The sequence below is a fragment of the Vidua chalybeata genome, chromosome 14, assembly GCF_026979565.1.
Source record: "Vidua chalybeata isolate OUT-0048 chromosome 14, bVidCha1 merged haplotype, whole genome shotgun sequence".
Classification (NCBI taxonomy): domain Eukaryota; kingdom Metazoa; phylum Chordata; class Aves; order Passeriformes; family Viduidae; genus Vidua; species Vidua chalybeata.
Window position 1 is genome coordinate 8,520,598 of NC_071543.1, and position 17,781 is coordinate 8,538,378.

Genomic DNA, 17,781 nt, shown 5'->3' on the forward strand with positions numbered 1-17,781 from the left:
AGGTGCATGGAGCAGGAATTCCAATCACGAGCTGTTCTGCCATCAGTCCCATTTCCATCCATCTGTTTACCCCTACCCAGAATCCTTCAAGAGCTCTGCAAGGCTCAGGCTCCTCTCTGAAGAGGCTAAGGGTGGCCTGGGGAATAAGCACCTGGTACTCCACTGAGGGTCTTTTAATTATTTTTTTAAGCAGGTACTGCTCAAGACTCAGCATTTCAGTGCAAGGGCTCATGTTAATTTTTTGTCTGTGGGGACAAGAGGGCTGCAACTGATGTCATAAGCACAGTAACATCATGTATTAATGAAGAAGAAATACTTTGTTTAAAATAAAACCTAAATCTCAGCAGCTAATCCATGGAGAGGGGAAGAAAATAATATTTTTCCTACGTGTTTAGTTTCCACACCATGACTAATAAACATTGAAGGCAAACAAGATGAACTGTGCCCAGATCATGACTATTTTCTTGGAAATCACACTGGCCCTGATTCAGAAGTGCAAGTGAGAGGAGACAGCATTCAGGATTTCTCTACATGGTCATTTATTACTGAAGATGAAAGTGTGCAATTCACGTCCATTACACTATGGTGACAAAGTGATCAGAATGGGGACTGTGATAGTAAAAAGGAACTGTCGAATTAATTAAAAGATCTTTGCCTTTATTCTGAGCTGGTTTTCTTATAGCTGCTACAGAGATACTCTTTCTAAAAAGAAACAAAACTGCACTGGCTCTTCTGATAAAACTGGAGAATTAAGGCACTTTTACCAAAACAGATTTCAGAAGGCAACAAGTCAAAACCCAACAATTAAGTAATTTGCATATGCCTATATATTAAGATAACCTGGGTTATATTTAGTTCACACAAACAAATTAACAAAATATAGCAGCATACAACCTATGAAAAGCTTAAGAAATTTATTAGATGCACAGATAAAGTGCAGTAACAGAGATACTTGTGTAAATCTTTTTTAAAATAAATAAGGTACAGTTAAACCACCTTTGACTCACTTTAGCTCCAAAAGAAAAGTCAGCCTAAGTTTTAATGATGAACTTTAAGGTCAAGGTGAAATATATCATAACAGTGGTTGTGATCTGTATCAACTATTTGAGGCTCCTGTTCCTCTTGAGGTCTCCCAGAAACAGGAAGGCTATTGCAAAATGGATATGTTAGACATAGTTCCTTTCACAGAAACATTTTTGTCATAAAGTGTGGTTGCTCAAATACATGTTAAAATATTTAACAAGGAAACAATTTTCTCCTGATCCAGTTGATCTTTTAAACAAGACAATGCATTTTTTCTATGATGCAGCCCACAGGAAGGAACAGAAGTAGATATCCTCCTTGACTGAAGACTCTTGCTTTAAGAACTAAACTATTGCATTATATTAGAGCAAGAAATACCCATTTTGTTATCCCTTTCTCCAAACATACAGCCCACTGACAGACTTATTTTTGCCTTAATTTCAGAGGTCCATTTGTCTTCAAGAAAGACGCACATTAAAAAGAGGTTCCCTTTCAGGGTCTTATGATAAAATCTTTCAGTGCCTTTCCATCTGGGGAAGCTCTTTGACAGAAGAAACTGTCCTTGTTGGAGTTGTGGATGATACCAGGTATTTGTGCTCTGTTATCCATGATGTCAGGCACTTCTGGGCTAACATGGCTGTGTAATTTATGTCAATGCAATAATATTAGCAATATGTTCAATACTCAGAAGGTTTCCACAGTTTCCTTCATACACTCAGGATTTCAAATTCTTCTTCCAATTCAAATAACTTGTCAGTAGATTCAATGAGTTCTGAAAAATAAATTAAACAATTTAGAATGTAAAGACATGCCTGATTTTGTTTACTAAAAAAACCCTCAAACACCCCTCTCCCAATCCTTCTGACATGCTGCCTTTGAAATATTTTCAAATATTTAAAATTGTATTGTGCTAATACTTGTAAATTGGACATGGCCTGTTTGGCTAACTGATACTCTTACAGAGTAAAGCATTTAATCATGCAGTGATTGCTGGATCCTCAGGAAAGCCCAGTTATTCCAGCTGTGGTGGATCTCCTGTTGGCTGAGGAGCCCCACTCCGCTGCCCAGCAGCACATTCAGTGGTACCACACCTGCTCCTGTGGTTGTCACTTCTGGCTTGGTTGGAGGTATGAAAGGAGGCCAGTGGGGTGGGTGCTTCTGGACCAGCTCAAACATCCGCAGGCTCTGTTGCTTTAGAATCTCCTGAGGACAGAATACAGACCAAAAAACTGCCTGCTTAATTAAAAACATTTTTAATACTGTATATCTATCAAAGAACAAAGGCTGTAAATTCCTGTTAGGTCAGGTACCTGCCATCATGAATCACTGCTTCACACATCTCCAGTATTGTCCTACTTGAAAACACACCTGGAAGATGGATCTCTTAAACTTCTACAAGTTATCAGTGCATTATAATGAGCTTTTATATCCACATATCTGTAATTTTGTTTACATGGAGCAAACAAATACCAAGAACATACTTCTGCCTTTTAAAAGTAAATTACTTGCTTGGACCTCTCTGTGTTCAAGTTTTCTGTTGATCAATGGGAACAAAAGACAGATCTATTTACTGAAAAAATCCAACAGATTTTGGAAGATAGGTTTTGATCAGGAGAAACAAGTTATTATTGAAGCAAAATTTCACTGCTATCAGGTGAGCTCCATCATATCTTCTACTTCTGTTATTTGCAAACTGCTTTCTGTAGCCTTTTATAAAATAAATGCTTTTGGTTGGTGGTACTTTATATTCACATTCCTATTGCTTAATATTCCAACTGCTTGCTGTGTTTCTCAGTAAATGACTTAGGTATGAGCCACTAATGCAGTACTGCTAACACAAGACAAACTCAGGAAGGGGGTGTATGCACTTGTTCTCCCAGTGCCAGGGCTCAGGGCTGCAAAATGCTGAACAAGTTCCATCAGCAGTGTCAGCTCTCTCTGATCATTAGTGCCTCCTTCAATCATTTGATTTGCAGGCCAGGAATTTCCATTAACCAAAAAAAGAACAGTATCCCTGATTTCATACAGAGCAAAAAAATACAGTAGTATTACCTTTTGTACAAGACTACACCAGTTATCAAAATCACATTCTTCTTTGCAAAAGAAGCCCTAAGGAAAGAATACACATAGTAATATTAAATACAATATGTCAATGAGCAAAGATGCTGTGCTATCTATGTATGGGTTATATCTCAAGTGACAATCACCCATACATAACCCAACCGAAGGCACGAGGATCAGATTGAATTTCTTCAACTACCACAGTATTCTTGTGACCTATACTGGATGACTTCTACAAGTATTTTCACTTGAACATTTGTTGATTAAATAAGCTCAGGTAAGTATGTTCTCGAGAACAGCCAATGCACAGATGATAGTGATGGAATAAAATAAGGAAACCCGATTCAGTTCCTTGCTTTGACTTTCAAACTACTTCTTGGAAAAGGTCTATGTTGCTCAGGAAAGAAACTTAATTGGCTCCCCAGGATACAAACAGGTGCTCCCCTGCTTGAGCTCAAATTAATGTATCCTATGCAGTTCAACTACTATGTGTTGAATGTTAAATTGCGGAAGAGTGCCCTGTGATCTTGACTGTGATCAAGGAAACATGTTGCTGCCCTTACCAATACAGAGGGGTATTGCTTTGAACAAAGTACACACATTTATTATTTTTTAACACCTACTAAAGCTACTGAAGGGTCCAAATTCATGATCTTCATTCTGTGTGGAGCTTGCTGGCAGTGGAAGCTCTTGTCATCAACTGTGCCATTTTCTTCTGAATCTACAAAACTCTGAGTGGTGTGAGGGTCCAAGTAGATCAGCTCATTGCCTGGAGGGGTAAAGTCCATATGGTGATAACAAGCAAGAAACAGTAATAAACACTTATCCCATCCAGACTTGTAAAACATAAATTGGATCATCAGCACAGTCTGTATCTCAACTCTCTAGCTAGGGAATCTTTAAAAGAACTGGAAAGCCAGGCACAACAGTATCCCACAGGGAATTTAGTGTAATTTTTCACTGTTACCTTTAGGGTAGATTTTAGATTTTTTTTTCTACCTTTGTCACATACTTTCCTTTATCTACATGAAGTCCAGTACATTTTTTAAAAATCTCAACTGCAAATACAGCATGCAATAATCCCTAACATTCCTCAGATCAAAGATACAGGATGACCACAAATCCAATCTGTAATCCCATCAGGCATTCACCCAGAAATTGAACAAATAAGTCTGACTAAAACAGCTCAGATTTTACAAAAGAAAGAACAAAATATCCAAGAAGTTACAGACCAAACCAGGGTAAAATATGAAAGACTGAATTTAGGATCAACTATTGCATTAATTAGAAAAGACATGGAAGAATGTTAAAGACATCCTGCTTCGAGAAAAAAATTGAAAAATATGAGACAATAATTTAGGAAAGCCAGGAAGCAAAAGAATAAAACAAGACACTCTTCACTAGAAAGTATTAATTATTAGAAAAAATACAGTATTTAAGCAGCAGTGACATCTGACATTTGTTGACTGCTATCAACTCTTCTTAGTGTCTTGTTCTTGCTTATATCATTCCATATTTTTATATTAAGCTTTGCTGCTTCTTTTCTGTTCCTATAAGGATGGTCTCATACTGTTCCTGAAGTGTCTGAGGTATGTTTCTTCTTCTCCATTCTCATGCTTAAAATGCTTACTACTGTCCCTTCCCAAAGAAAATCCTTTCTCTTTCAGTCATATGGATATTTGGAGTAAGTTTCTTTCTTCCTTACCTAAAAATCCTATAAAATAATAGGCATTATTGGGTTTCCCTCCTAATGCTCCCAAAGACTGTGGCATCTTAAAGCATTCCTAGGAGTCCAAAGAGAGAAAAATTAAATTGATTTGTTTATTGATATACCAGATACCTGAACTTTTTCACATACACAAACAAGTCACTGAAGAATCTCTTACTTTAAATGCATCAATATACACTGGATTGATGTGATTAATCCCTAGCCGGAGAGGGATAATGAGCAAGAGGGGTTTCCAGCCTGGGCACAATCCTGCTGTGTTCTTGTTTTGGCCAAGAGCATTTCTGTGCAAATGTGCACTGCTGTGGGCAATGCTGCTGCTCTGGGCAGGGGACCAGCACATCTTCTCTGGGGGAATGAAAAGAGACATCAGTGAATGCACAGAGAAACACAGAGCAGATCTTTCAATCATGAATTAAATTACTTTTCCAGACAGCTTTACAGAGCTCCTGTTTTAAGACAAAAGGAGCAGGGCATGGAAATCCTGACTATTTAGTAGAAGTAATTCTGGCAGTCAGAGTATGTGCTGGCACATTAGTGAGACATGGGAAAAACGAGGGGATGAATGTTTAAGACTGAAGTTACATTTACTACTCGCAGTATTAATGCTGTCAAGCTTTGCCTGGGAGATGATATAGCAGAGCGGAAGGATTAGGAATTCTTCAGGGAGCTCTTCACTTCCAGTGATGTAGACATAAAATAAGCAGAAGTAGGGACTGAAACAGAACCAGGCTGTGGCTAAATACCACTTGTAAACCCATGCTTCTTACAGCTGTAAGCTGAAAATGGGCCACATGTTTCTGAAGGATCTGCCCCTCATTTCCCTTTTGCCTGACAAAAGCAAATTTCTGGCAAATTCTATATTACAAGCAATTCTCTGTATTTTTGCATACTGCAACTTCATTCCATTGCTGGAGTAGGACTTCAGGTAGCACACACCTTCTCATCCACATGGTACGTGAGTTGGTCACCAAAAATGCCTCACTGTTCTGTGCTAACTTTACTTTGGGAAATCCCAAACCTGAGTATCCATTTCCTTTACTCCTTTTCTTACCCTGGCAAGAAATAGGGATGGTGCCAAGATTTTGCTCATACTTACATACGTTCATGAGAGTGAATTCAAATCAAAAATTGTCACCAAGGAGATAATCACAGAATCATCAAATCACTTAGGCCAGAAAAGCCTTTAACATCATCAAATCCAACCACTACCCTAATGCTCCCAGAAGTAGTTTGTCCAAACAATTAAATTTGCCATGAGCTTGAGTTACTCTTTAATATCTGCTGAGACACTAAAGCAGTCCTGCAAAAACTCCTGTTTCACTTACTGATGTCTTCAATGACCACTGTATTGTCCATAGATACATAAACTGCTAATGAATTCCATTCATCAAATAAAGCAAGCTTCCTAGAAAACACAGAGGCAATAATTAATAAAACCTTTCTAGGACCATAAGAGTAGCTTTTAACTCAGAACAGTTAAATGGTTCTTGAATAAAAAAGTCATTTATTTGGAAAAAAATACTTTTTTTTTTAAGTCTCCATGTAGTAAAAAGATAGTTTTAGTGTTTAACATATTTAGAAAAAAATAATAATGAGTTGTTCCAGGAAAAGCACACACATTATACAATGTGAAACTGTTTTGTCCTTTTGCCAAATGCAGGGTTAGTAACAGCTCAACCACATAATTAGGTTTATTATTTTTTATTGCAATTAACAGATTCCGCTGTGGGATTCTGCCCATGATGCCTAGCATCATGCAGAGAAGAAAAAAATTCCTATGCCAGTTTTTCCACATTACTCTGTGCTTAAGAAGTTCCACTAAACTCAGTATAACTATTTTGGGTTGTTGAAAGCCAGAACAGCTCAATATTTTGGCACCCAAAAGTTAGGAGGGTGGCATAATAGCACACAGTTTTCTGTCCACTTTGTGTGACATCCAGAACTCTGGGAAATGGAGCTCTTAGGCTGCACAAGCAGTGTTGGTTGTCTAAAATAAACCTGAAAAACTGATGTGTCATGAAGAATTTGTAAGGGAAAGGAGCTGGAGGCCAGGACATCCTTTAGCTCCTTTTTCTCTCCAGAACGTGTCTGTCCCAGGGCTGCAGCAAATGGCACCCAGAACCTGCAGTCCAGCCTCCACCTGAAATCTGGGATGCTCCCCTATCCCTCAGCAAAGTCGGCTCTAGTGAGGCTTCCAGACTAGGAGGAGCTTCCACGTTTTCTCAGCAGCCTTGGGCAGCACTGCGCGGTCTCCGAGCTCAGCAGTCCCGAGAGCCCCTGCCATGACTTACTTCAGTACTTGAGCAACTGTGTTTGGTCCAAACCACTCTCCAATGGACTTCCCCTCTCCAACACCCATCTGTGCTGTTTTTGAAAGGGAAAACACACACAGGAAAAGACCACAGAGAGGCTGGTCACAGTCTGTGTCACATAGCATGGCCTACTAATATCTTGACAAACACTCTAAAGCAAGTGCAAGCTGTATTTAGCAACAACAATTATTTTCTCAACCTATACTCTTTTCAAAACTTAATGACTGCTAGTTCCCTTAGAAGAAGTTCCTTAGCTGTAATGACAACTACAAATACATCCTTACTTAAAAATTACAGCAGTAAGTTTTATGACTTTCTATTTTAACACTATCAACTCTGCCACCCAAAACCTGCACACTTTATCAAGAGCTAGATTCTAGAATACAGATTTATTTAGGTCTTAGTGAATAATATTTCTGAATTATTATACTTCATACCCACCTGCATACATTTTAGTTTACATACAATATACATTCATAATCACCTTTTAAAAATGTTTCATTAACTTACTTCAAATGAGAAAGTTTCAACACCGTAGGAATTTCAGTAGATAAAAGGAAGTTAATGTGTGTTCTTACCCATTTGGTGGATGGAATAACAGCAATCTTTTCTATCCAGAAAGCATCGTAAGATTCTGTGATATTCTTCTGGTTGTTTTTTGTGTTTTTCCCATTGCCAATCTTTCAGGAAAAAAGTTATACAGATTAAAAAATAATGTTTTCATTGTACTGATCAGATTTCTAGATGGCAGAAAGCCATACGAGATCTTAAGAGACAATCCATCTCCAATATTTACATTTTATTTGGAGATCCTAGAAGTCACACTTTGTAATTTATTATCAGGCTGTCCTTTATCATCACATGCTATTGTGTGAAAATTGGAAAACTAAAATAACAATGCCAACTGCAAGTATATCCCAAGTGATCACTGCTGAGAATTGATAGCTATTGCTCTATGTATTTATAGCTATTTATACATAGCTTCGAAGACTACTTAAAACTATCCGTTCTTTATTAGATTTGCAAGCATTTGTAGGATAATAAGACTCATAAAGCAAAATCCAAACACAATGCTGGCCCTCTCCCAAAGCAAAATCCAAACCATAGCTTTGCCATGTGAGCTTCTGCTTCTAACATAAGGTAACCTCACATTTACCAACAGAGAAACATATACATAGGGCTGATGCTATTTAGATCCATACTGAAAGTTCAAGGTCCAGTTTTTCTCAGGAAATATGTTTGTTTGCCTACTCTTTCAGTTAAATCTTTGCACTACTGTTTTGTTTATTCAGTTATTAAAGTGGCAATCCACACATCATGCTGCCATAGAAACCGTGACAAAAGAGCATAAGGATCACAGACCCAGCCACAGCAAGGTAATTGACAGAAGAGTGTCACCCGTGACCCTGGGATATGGGGTGTTAGTACAGGATTAAGCAGGCTGGGATATGGGGTGTTAGTACAGGATTAAGCAGGCTGGGATATGGGGTGTTAGTACAGGATTAAGCAGGCACTAGTGGGGTGTGCTGTGGGGTTTGGACTCAGGCTAATGATGGGCGAGTGGTTTGTGAAGTATTTTGTGTGGTGTCTATCACTTGTCACTACTGACACTGTCACCCTGGGCTAGCATTTTGGCAGCTATGTAATGTAAAGAGGGGAAGAACTCAGACCCATGGTAGCAAGTTTTCTCTTGGCTTCAACTTGGGTATTCCTCAAAAAGATTTATAAAATAACAACAGTGGGATTCCCTATTTGTCCTTCCTCTTTTTTTCTCTGCTTAAGGCTGACATGATTTTGCCCCATCAGACAAGAAGAGTTCACTAAAACCTTTATCAGGGCATCACAGAGAGTTTCATTAATAAATTTAGGTTTTATGCTTTTGTGGAAAACGACAACAAAAATGAAACAGCCTCCAAATACCACAGAAGTTGCCTCAGCAACAGTACTCACCTCTTCCTAAATGTCTGCAGATCAGCGCCTGGGCCAGCATCATCTGCCCACACCTCAGCATGCATCCCCAGCCCGTGTCAGACGAGGGACCGGTGCCTCCTGGCAACAGAGGTGCTCCCATCAGCACGGGCTCCACACGGAGCCCACAGCCAAACCTCTAACAGCTGCCCCACTGCTTAAAGGCACTGAGCCAGCTCCTTTCTCCCCACAGTGCTGCTGTCACTTCACTGCTTGCCCCACAAACATGAAGACCTGATTATTTACAGGTACAAGCAAACACTGCTTTTAACAGCTTTAATCTTTTGTTTGCATACACAGTTAAATTATGATCAAAATGTTCTAGTACTGTAAAAATAACTTTTCAGACCCAACATCATCACTAATCCTGCTAATCCATAACCAGGCAGCTGGAATGCTGCATACTCACCAATAGGTGAAAACTTTCTTCTATACGTAAACCAGAGGCGAGCACTTATATCCAACAATAACTTAGATTTGTCTGGAATAATTTTAAGAGGAAATAAATTATTAAAACAGACTTAAAACTGAAAAATTCAAATTATCCCTGTACAGTCAATACATAGAGTACAAGGAAGGCTCCTGTAGCTTTTACATAAAAGACCCTTAATACTTAAAACATTTTTCAGCAGTTTAAACACAGAGAGCTTTTACAGACTGCTAATTAAACTTAACTTATTACAGATGAAATAATTATTAGCCAATGAAATTTTACAAGGTGTTTGGAATGACTATGCCCAGCCTGAAAAAAAGCAACTCTGGAGAACTAGGTCCTCAGGAAAGAACTGGTAAAGCAGGTTAAGAAGTTCTACGTGCAAATCAACATGGAATTATACATTACCTTCAAACCCAACAGAAAGTAATTTTAAGAAAATGTTAATAATGTTAAATTTAATTAAACCTCTTGTTTTTCTTGTTTGTTTAAACACATGCACTTACAGAGTTCTCCAAAGGCTCTGAAGAATGCTTAAGAATCCTGTTTGCTGCATTTCCCCTTAGCTGTGGCTCAGACTGGCTGGCTTTTCCAAAGGATTCTCCAGCTGATCAAGGCTGCATGCAGCACCCCCGGCTGTCCTGAACACCGTGCCTGCACTGGTGGCCTTTGACATGTAACACAGGAGGATGGCCCTGTCTTCTCCCCAGGGAGCAAAATTCATTTCTGAAGTCTTATTTTTACATAAACACGTTACTCTGCTCTAACTTTTAGGTCATGTATTTATTTTTGCTAAAATGCAGTATGTGCCATAGACTAACTTATTATTGTTATTTGAAATATCATTTTAGTTGCAAGTAACAGGCTGTGGACAGCATCCCTCATAGGAAAATGACATCAGTAATGCTGAACATTTCCCAAAAGTTATTTATATATTTATTTCTGAGGCCCTGATGTTGTGAAGCGATGAGGCTCACGTCTGACAGCCTCTGCTATGAATGTGATCATAGTGCATGAATTACAGTGGAAGCACATTGGCCTTGGCTCTGGTTTCTGTACAGGAGGAATTCCCCTGCTTACACCTGGTGTCTCACTGATGAAGAACAAACTTCCCCCATGAGACATTTAGGGAACATAAGGAAATCAAGGAGCTGTTGCTGCATGTGAATCTATGACTACTCTGCAGATGTTACAGATAATTTAATTCTAAAGATACCTGTGTTTAGGTGATGTTGCCTTCCTAAAATCCACACCGGCTCATCAGTTTCTGGAAATTCTTCTAAGTAGTCTGACAAAATAGTGATCTGGTTTTCATACCTAGATAAAACTGAACAGGAATACACAAAATTCAAACTCCATTTTATCCCCTTGTTCTTTTATGCACAACTTGGAGCTCTCAAACTGAACTAGTTTGTAGTAAGTCTTTGCAGCCTTTGGGGCTTCTGAGCAATGCTGCCAGCTGCTTTTAATTTTCTCCCTTAAAAGCTGTTCTGACACTGAAATAGCCAATGCCTTGGTTTTTATTTAGATCCTCAGTGAGTGCTGAGAGAACACCAGGAATAACACCTTTATAAGCAGTCTCACTGAAGCCAGTGACAGAAGTTCAGGATCACTGCAGGGAGGATGAGATTTGATTCAAGATAATGAGGAAAGGAAAACAAAAAATTAGGCACCACAGCTTGATCTGAAATGTAGAAAAAATACAAATCAAAGTGATTATGGCCTCATGCTTAATGGAAAGCATGTGAAAAGTGTTAGCAAGACTGAGCTTTACTTTCCCAACTGGAGATTTGAAACACTTCAGAAAAAAAAAAAAAAACCCAGATGTATTAATGTTATTATTCAACACATTATTAAACATCTGTTTAGTGAAAAATAACAAATGATAATTAATACTACCAAAAGAAGACAGTCTAACCATTTTCTAGATCATTAAAACGGTGCTTTTTGGAAGAGTGCAACAACCCTTCAAGTGTAAAAAAATTAATGTAAAATCATATATATAAACTAATATTCCATTTAAAAAAATATACATTCCAGCAATCAAAAGGGAGCTGCACCACCCTCTGGCTGGAGCACCGAGGCCACCGCCGAGCCCCGGCATTCAGCGTCCCCGCAGGCAGCGCTTAAACACCACGACAGGCTCCTCTAGGGCTGTCAGCTCGGCACAACAACTTCTCGCACCGTGCTCTGCATTCTCCGTCAGAAAAGCCGTCGCTCACTGCACTTCGAGAGCAAATGATCTGGTTTTTACTCCAAAGACTCAAGACACTCTCGATCCCCGAAATCCAACCGGAGGCACCTGCAGCCCCTTCGCGGGCACCTCTGTCGCCCCCGCTGCCGTACGACACCTCGGACCACTTGAGAAGGTACCGCCAGGGGTTCTTTTCCCTTGCCGGGGTCTCCTTCCCTTCCCGGCGCTCCCCCACAGCGCTCCCCGCCGAGCTGCGGCGCCTCCCGGCGCGGGGCAGGCAGATCCCGCTCCGGGCCCCCGGCTCAGGCCGCCCCGCGCCCCGGCCGAGTGCCCCCTCACGCCCGGGCCCCCCCGCGAGCCCCCCAGCCCCGGCCCCGGGAGAGGCCGCGGGACCCCAAGCGCCAGGCGACCCCTCAGGGCGGATCGCACCGCGCCGCCCGCGCCAGCCCTCCGCCCCTCAGCCCGCGGGCGTCTCCCGCCGCCGGCAGCCCCACCGAATGCCCGGAGCCCCGGCCTGGCCCCTCAGCGCCGCCCCGCCAGCCGTGCCCGCGCCCCGCGCCCCTCACCGGCCTCCATCCTCCTGCTGTCACCATCCTCCTCCCCTTCGCCCCGACACGGAGGCACAACACGGCCGCGCCGCGGGGCGCCCTGGGAGCTGCAGTCCCACCGCCGGCCGGGAGCGCGCCGCCCCCGCGCCCGCGGGACTACAAACCCCAACAGCCCCCGCGGCCCGAGCGGCGAGCGGAGCAGGCGGGCAGGCGCGATTGGCTGGACTGGGCGCCGGCGCCCTCCTGATTGGCGGCTCGCGGACTTGGACCCGCCCCGCGGGCGGGGTGGCGCGGGGGCAGCATGGAGGGCGCGGTGTCGGACGTGGCCGTGTGTAACCTGGCGTTCGCGGGGCGCCTCGAGGAGCTGCGGGCGCTGCTGCTCCGCGACAGGGCCCAGGCCACGCGGGCCGACCAGGTCAGCCGGCTGCGGCCCCGGGCGGCCTGGGGGCGGCTCCTGCCAGCCGCCGCCCGCCCGTGCCCCGCTCACCGCTTCCCTCCCGCAGGATCACCGCACCGCGCTGCACTGGGCCTGCTCGGCGGGACACACGGACGTCGCAGACCTGCTCCTCGGGCTCGGCGTGCCTGTGAACGATAAGGACGATGTGAGTGCCGCTGTGCGGGGCGGTCCGGGTGCGCAGCGCTGCCGGGGCCCGTTGCTGTCACGGTTTGAGCCGCAGAGGGGCTCTGACAGCGGCCGGGGGCAGCTCCCGGAGCCGCTTGCGCCGCTCCCTGCTCGCCCTCCTGCCCCTGCTCCCGTCGGCGGGTGCGCCCAGCGCGGCATCTGGCGCTCGGCTCCAGGCTGCTCTGTGGGCGCTGGGAAGGCAGGGTGAAATAGTCCGCATTTGGAAAAAGGCGTGAGGAGGAGATTAGAGAGCTGTCCCGGAATTTTAGGAGAGCTGTGCTTATGAAGGAGGTTGCAAAACGAGGGGTGTTTGAGTAGTTCTTGGGGTTTTCACATTACCTTTTTCTCCGTATGATCTCTCAAATATGTTTTGCTAAATCATGAGGCACCCTGAAGATTTCTCACATTGGGGAAGGTGTTAATAAAGCAGGTGTTAATAAAGCAGTGATTTCACAGTTGGAAAGGAGATGGCCTGCTCCTGTTCTAGAGGAAGAGCTGAAATATTTGTATCCATTACAAAGCATCCTAAATGTCATCCATAAAGAAGGCAATGTCTCATCTGTTTAGAGAGTAGGATATAGAAAAAATTGCGGAAACTTTTTAATGCCCTTTTCTACAACTAGTGTTTATTCTTAAAAAGGCACTGGTGTAAATTCTGCAGAGACAAAGTTCTGCAAGATACCATGCATAACTGCATGGCAGAAGTGATTTCTGTCATTTAACTGGCAGCTTTTTCCGAAGACATGAGCCTTGTGTCTAGTTAAAATCAGTCATATTTTAGCTTTACACTGGTAAGCATATGAGCAGTGTGAGTAGTTCAGGTTTGTCTGGGTTATGCATTATCATGTTTTTCTGCCTGAAACTCATGGTTTGAATAATGTGGATTTCTTCTTGCCTCTGTAGGCTGGTTGGACTCCCCTGCACATTGCTGCTTCAGCAGGCCGTGATGAAATTGTGAAAGCCCTCATTGCTAAGGGTGCTCATGTAAATGCTGTCAATCAGAATGGCTGCACCCCCCTGCATTATGCAGCCTCCAAAAATAAGCAGGAGGTATGTTTACCTAAGCTACTGGAGCTGGTGGTGTTCTTGGAAGAAGGATTTAGGTCTATTAAGCCCACATCCTCCTCCCCTGCTCCTTTCTCTTTCAACATACTCAGATTGCAATCATGCTTTTGGAGAACGGAGCAGATCCGGATGCAACAGATCATTTTGAATCCACCCCGTTACACAGAGCGGCAGCCAAAGGAAACCTAAAAATGGTCCAGATCCTTGTGCAGCACAATGCCACTTTGGATATACGGGACTCTGAAGGGAATACTCCTCTGTAAGTAATTTTTTATTTTTATTTTGCTTAATATAGCATAATCTCTGTGAAATGCACCTCCATTATTTCAGTGTCTTTTTCTTTTTTTAATTTTTTGTTGCTGCAAAATACACTCTTGCTCTCCATCCCTGTGCAATTAAAGAGTATTTGAGAAAGTCATACTTAGTATTTTGCCATAGTGGTCTGTACATGCATACTTTAACTTGTGTTACTGCATCCACTTAAAGAGTGTAGAATACATTTTGTATTAATCTGGAATACATTGGTTGCTGCTACAGGGTAGAAAGAGAGCTAATGACATCAGAGTCAGAGGAAACTGGTCTTGCAGGCTGGTCTACTCTGTCCTGCCAAGCAAGAACTCATTTCAGAAACTTTTCTTCACCTCTCTAAAGAAAATAAGTTGCAATTGAAGTACAATCAGCCCCGTGTTTATTGTTACCTTAGGTTGAATCTGTAAGGGTTACAGATACTTTGAAGTTGGTGTCAAAACCACAGTGGAATCCAGATTTTGCATGAATAAGATCAAGCAGTAAGATTTAGCTGTACATAAACTCCAGTATGGCCCTGGAATGCACACAGTTCTTCCTAGGACACTGTGCTAAATGGAAAAAGGCATTTGTTGCATTTGCAGTAACTCATTATTTTTTAGCATCAGACAATTTGTTTCTCACCTTCAATTTGACAGAGATTGCCATTTTCCATTCTCACCATGGATTAGGTTCTCTTTAGCTTTGCTGACTGCAGAGCCAAATCCTAACCCAAAGAACTGTCTTAACATTGCAAGGAGAGCAGCAGGAGGAATGTTCTTGAGTTGCTTAATGATGACAGAGGGACTGGACAGCAAGCTTTGGAATCTGTCTAGGTAGTTGGCTGCTTGTGGATTTGTTGTTCTCAGATGTATCTCCCCCCAGCATTCACACTGTCATTTTGACATGGTGTAATTATTGCTCTTTAAAAGCTTGGACAGTTTAACAGTGGCTGTGGGTTTCTTGTTCTCACTGCAGTCATTTAGCCTGCGACGAAGAGAGAGTGGAGGAGGCAAAGCTGCTGGTGTCTCATGGTGCAAGTATTCACATTGAGAATAAAGAAGAGCTGACCCCTCTGAAAGTGGCAAAGGGTGGCCTGGGAGCCATCCTTAAAAGAATGGTGGAAGGCTAGAGGGGGCTTCCCACTTGAGTCTCTCCTGTTGCACTTCTACTTAGGATTGCAAACTTCATGTTTTGATATCTCATCTGGGATGTCACGTATGGTATCAGCATGGTAATGAAATGTTTTTATTGAAGCTGTCCTTCAAGTGCAGTGCCAAAACAAGTCTTTGTACTTCCTGTTAATTAAAATAGTTCACTGATTTTAAAGTATTTTTCAATATCTTGCAGTTTTCTTTCAGTTTACAGTGTGATGTGTATAAATGTGGTATTCCTTCTACTTCAGATCTTAGTTTAGAATTATTTCTTTCAAGAAACAGGACCAAAAATGTTTTAACCATTTAAAGCCAATTTTTGTTTTCTTCTAGAGTCTTTGTTTTTTCTCTTAGCCTTTGTGATTTGTGTGTGGGGTTTTGTCTGTGTTTTGTAGGTACTGATTGTCTTTCTCCAGATGATTCTAAGCTACACTGTATTTCTCTTTGTAGAATGCAGTTTGCTTAGTTACTTAGATAATTGTATCCATTTTGCGACTCGTGGTGTATTAAGTGAAATCTGAGTGTTTAAACCTGTTCTGTAACTGGTTGTTATCCTGTTTTTCTCTGAGTCTTTAAATACATGTATTTGATGAAGTGCCCTGGACTGCTTGCAGAATGCAGGCCCAGTTTCAGGGTTCTCTCTGCAAATACACTGTTTTATCATGGATGGCTCTGGATACTCCTCTGGGATGTACTTTAACTTTAATATTTTTCTTCATGTTCCTTTTGTAGGTTTCTCTTTCTGTTTTCTTTTACTCCCATTTGCAGCACTGACACTTGCAGTTTACCATATTATTTTATGACAGAAGCCTGGTTTAAAGTTTATTTACTCATAGCAAATCCTGATATTAAGTTATTACAAGGCAGAGCTAACAAGGTAGAGCCTGAAAAGTGCCCTCCTGTCCTGAAGTTGTTAAGATAATTTTTGGCACCAGTGGATAGATTTCCCCTTGAATAAAGAATGAAATTCTGTGAAATAAAGAGCTTTCCTAAACAACAGTCTTTGGTATTATAAAACTTTATTAAACTTACATGTAAGAAAACCAGTATTTTCTAAATAGCTTGTATGTTTGGGATGTGAACAATGAGATGAAACCCTGCCATCTGTTACACAGTATGGAAATGCAATATATTTGATCTTCAGCCACAAGGAAGGGGTGAAATGCAAGCTGGCAGTTTCTACAGTTTGATTTGTAGGGATTAAGGTAATGCAATTTATTTTGATAAGCAAGAAGAAACTTACAACCAAACAAATACCTTCACCAAGGACTTTAAATGTATCTTAGAACACAAAATGCAGGTTAAATTTCACTGAGGGGACTCATTAAGAACAGGAGGGATAACTTGCCTGTACAGTAAACTCTGGCCACACAGACCTTGACTGAAGGAGGAACCTGACTGAGTAAATGTTTCTTATATATTGCACAGGCATGGCTCAAAATTTGATTGGAGAGCAGCTGAAGCTAAGAGTTCTGTGTTCATTCTTGATCTTTGTATAGCAAAAAACCCTGCTCTGTAGCTTTGTAAATCTGCTTCCTTAGGAGATGGTGGCTTGGATGTTGGCTTAATTTCTGGTGTCCGTATTAATGATCCCTACTCCCTATGGGAAGATAAATGGGCCATGCAGCACGGACTGTTGGAACATCTAATTCTGAAAAATGTTTATGCATCCTGCATAGCTCTGCAGGGCTTTAGAGCTACCCACCGTGGATCAGTACCTAATTGGACTTGTGCTTTGCCAGTGGGAAGCTGGGAATGGTGCCCCATCCTTCTTAATAAACTATAGATAAACACCAAAATGAGAACAAACATCTGCCAGAAGGCTTACAGAAAACACCACACTATGGTAAGAAACTCCACATACGTGTTATTTTCCTTATCTCCTTACTCCCAGCAGCCTGTTTTGCTTCTTATTTTGCCTTTTTACTACCATCTATTACTCACTGGTGGTTAGAAGTATGAGAGGAATCATTAGTCAATTGTTCCTTTCTTTTATATAAAAACTTAAACATAACTTGAGCAATTTCTACTTTTTGAACAAATATAAAACCTGTGGTGTTCTAGGAAGACTGTACTATCTATAGAAGTTAGTGACAACTTCACCAGCATATGCTCCTATCTTACTGTAGCAAGCTAGGTAAGGAATACCAGCAGATAAATGTGGGAAGTGAGATGAAGGAAGGATTAAAAGAAATATGACCACGTAATAGAGTCCCCTCTTCAATCACAATAGTGCTGTTGCAGGGATTTGGAAGTTGGAAAGGTGTAGCAGTAAGAACAATGTGACAAGATCATATACATGTAGGAAATGGCATTAGAAGAACTAATACAGCTATAGCAGTTACATGAAAACATTAATCTTTTCCTATGAAGGGAAGAGTAAAAGA

General features: G+C 41.7%; 2 protein-coding genes across 5 annotated transcripts; one reads left to right on the top strand and one right to left on the bottom strand.

The window, feature by feature from the left end:
* Positions 1 to 897: 897 nt before the first annotated feature.
* ATG4A (autophagy related 4A cysteine peptidase) lies at positions 898 to 12,374 on the bottom strand. Of its 4 annotated transcripts, none has more exons than XM_053956058.1 (14): positions 11,711 to 11,776; positions 10,743 to 10,853; positions 10,033 to 10,193; positions 9,503 to 9,574; positions 9,076 to 9,174; positions 7,704 to 7,805; positions 7,105 to 7,177; positions 6,139 to 6,218; positions 4,971 to 5,158; positions 4,790 to 4,868; positions 3,708 to 3,853; positions 3,076 to 3,132; positions 2,115 to 2,226; positions 898 to 1,795 (listed from the first exon to the last, which is right to left on the bottom strand). In XM_053956058.1, exons 5-14 carry the CDS (start codon positions 9,134 to 9,136, stop codon positions 1,731 to 1,733), a joined length of 963 nt encoding a protein of 320 aa, XP_053812033.1. In that variant the 5' UTR covers positions 9,137 to 9,174; positions 9,503 to 9,574; positions 10,033 to 10,193; positions 10,743 to 10,853; positions 11,711 to 11,776; the 3' UTR covers positions 898 to 1,730. The 4 variants fall into 4 exon arrangements, with proteins under 4 accessions (XP_053812033.1, XP_053812032.1, XP_053812031.1 ...); XM_053956057.1 differs by having other exon boundaries at positions 10,033 to 10,225; XM_053956056.1 differs by lacking the exons at positions 10,033 to 10,193; positions 11,711 to 11,776 and adding an exon at positions 12,287 to 12,374.
* A 174-nt stretch (positions 12,375 to 12,548) lies between these two features.
* Positions 12,549 to 16,393, top strand: PSMD10 (proteasome 26S subunit, non-ATPase 10). Its single transcript, XM_053956061.1, has 5 exons — positions 12,549 to 12,683; positions 12,772 to 12,870; positions 13,794 to 13,940; positions 14,048 to 14,214; positions 15,219 to 16,393. The coding sequence occupies exons 1-5, from the start codon at positions 12,570 to 12,572 to the stop codon at positions 15,370 to 15,372; spliced, it is 681 nt and encodes a 226-aa protein (XP_053812036.1). The 5' UTR covers positions 12,549 to 12,569; the 3' UTR covers positions 15,373 to 16,393.
* The last annotated feature ends 1,388 nt before the right edge of the window (positions 16,394 to 17,781 follow it).

Coding starts and splice junctions, on each gene's coding strand:
- ATG4A (XM_053956056.1), bottom strand. Junction 3,854..4,789: donor TTATTTTATAGGATTTTTAG/GTAAGGAAGAAA, acceptor TTACCCCTCCAG/GCAATGAGCTGATCTACTTG. Junction 1,796..2,114: donor AGTGACAACCACAGGAGCAG/GTGTGGTACCAC, acceptor TTTATTTTTCAG/AACTCATTGAATCTACTGAC.
- PSMD10 (XM_053956061.1), top strand. CDS start 12,570: ATGGAGGGCGCGGTGTCGGACGTGGCCGTGTGTAACCTGGCGTTCGCG. Junction 12,871..13,793: donor CTGTGAACGATAAGGACGAT/GTGAGTGCCGCT, acceptor TTGCCTCTGTAG/GCTGGTTGGACTCCCCTGCA. Junction 13,941..14,047: donor CCTCCAAAAATAAGCAGGAG/GTATGTTTACCT, acceptor CAACATACTCAG/ATTGCAATCATGCTTTTGGA.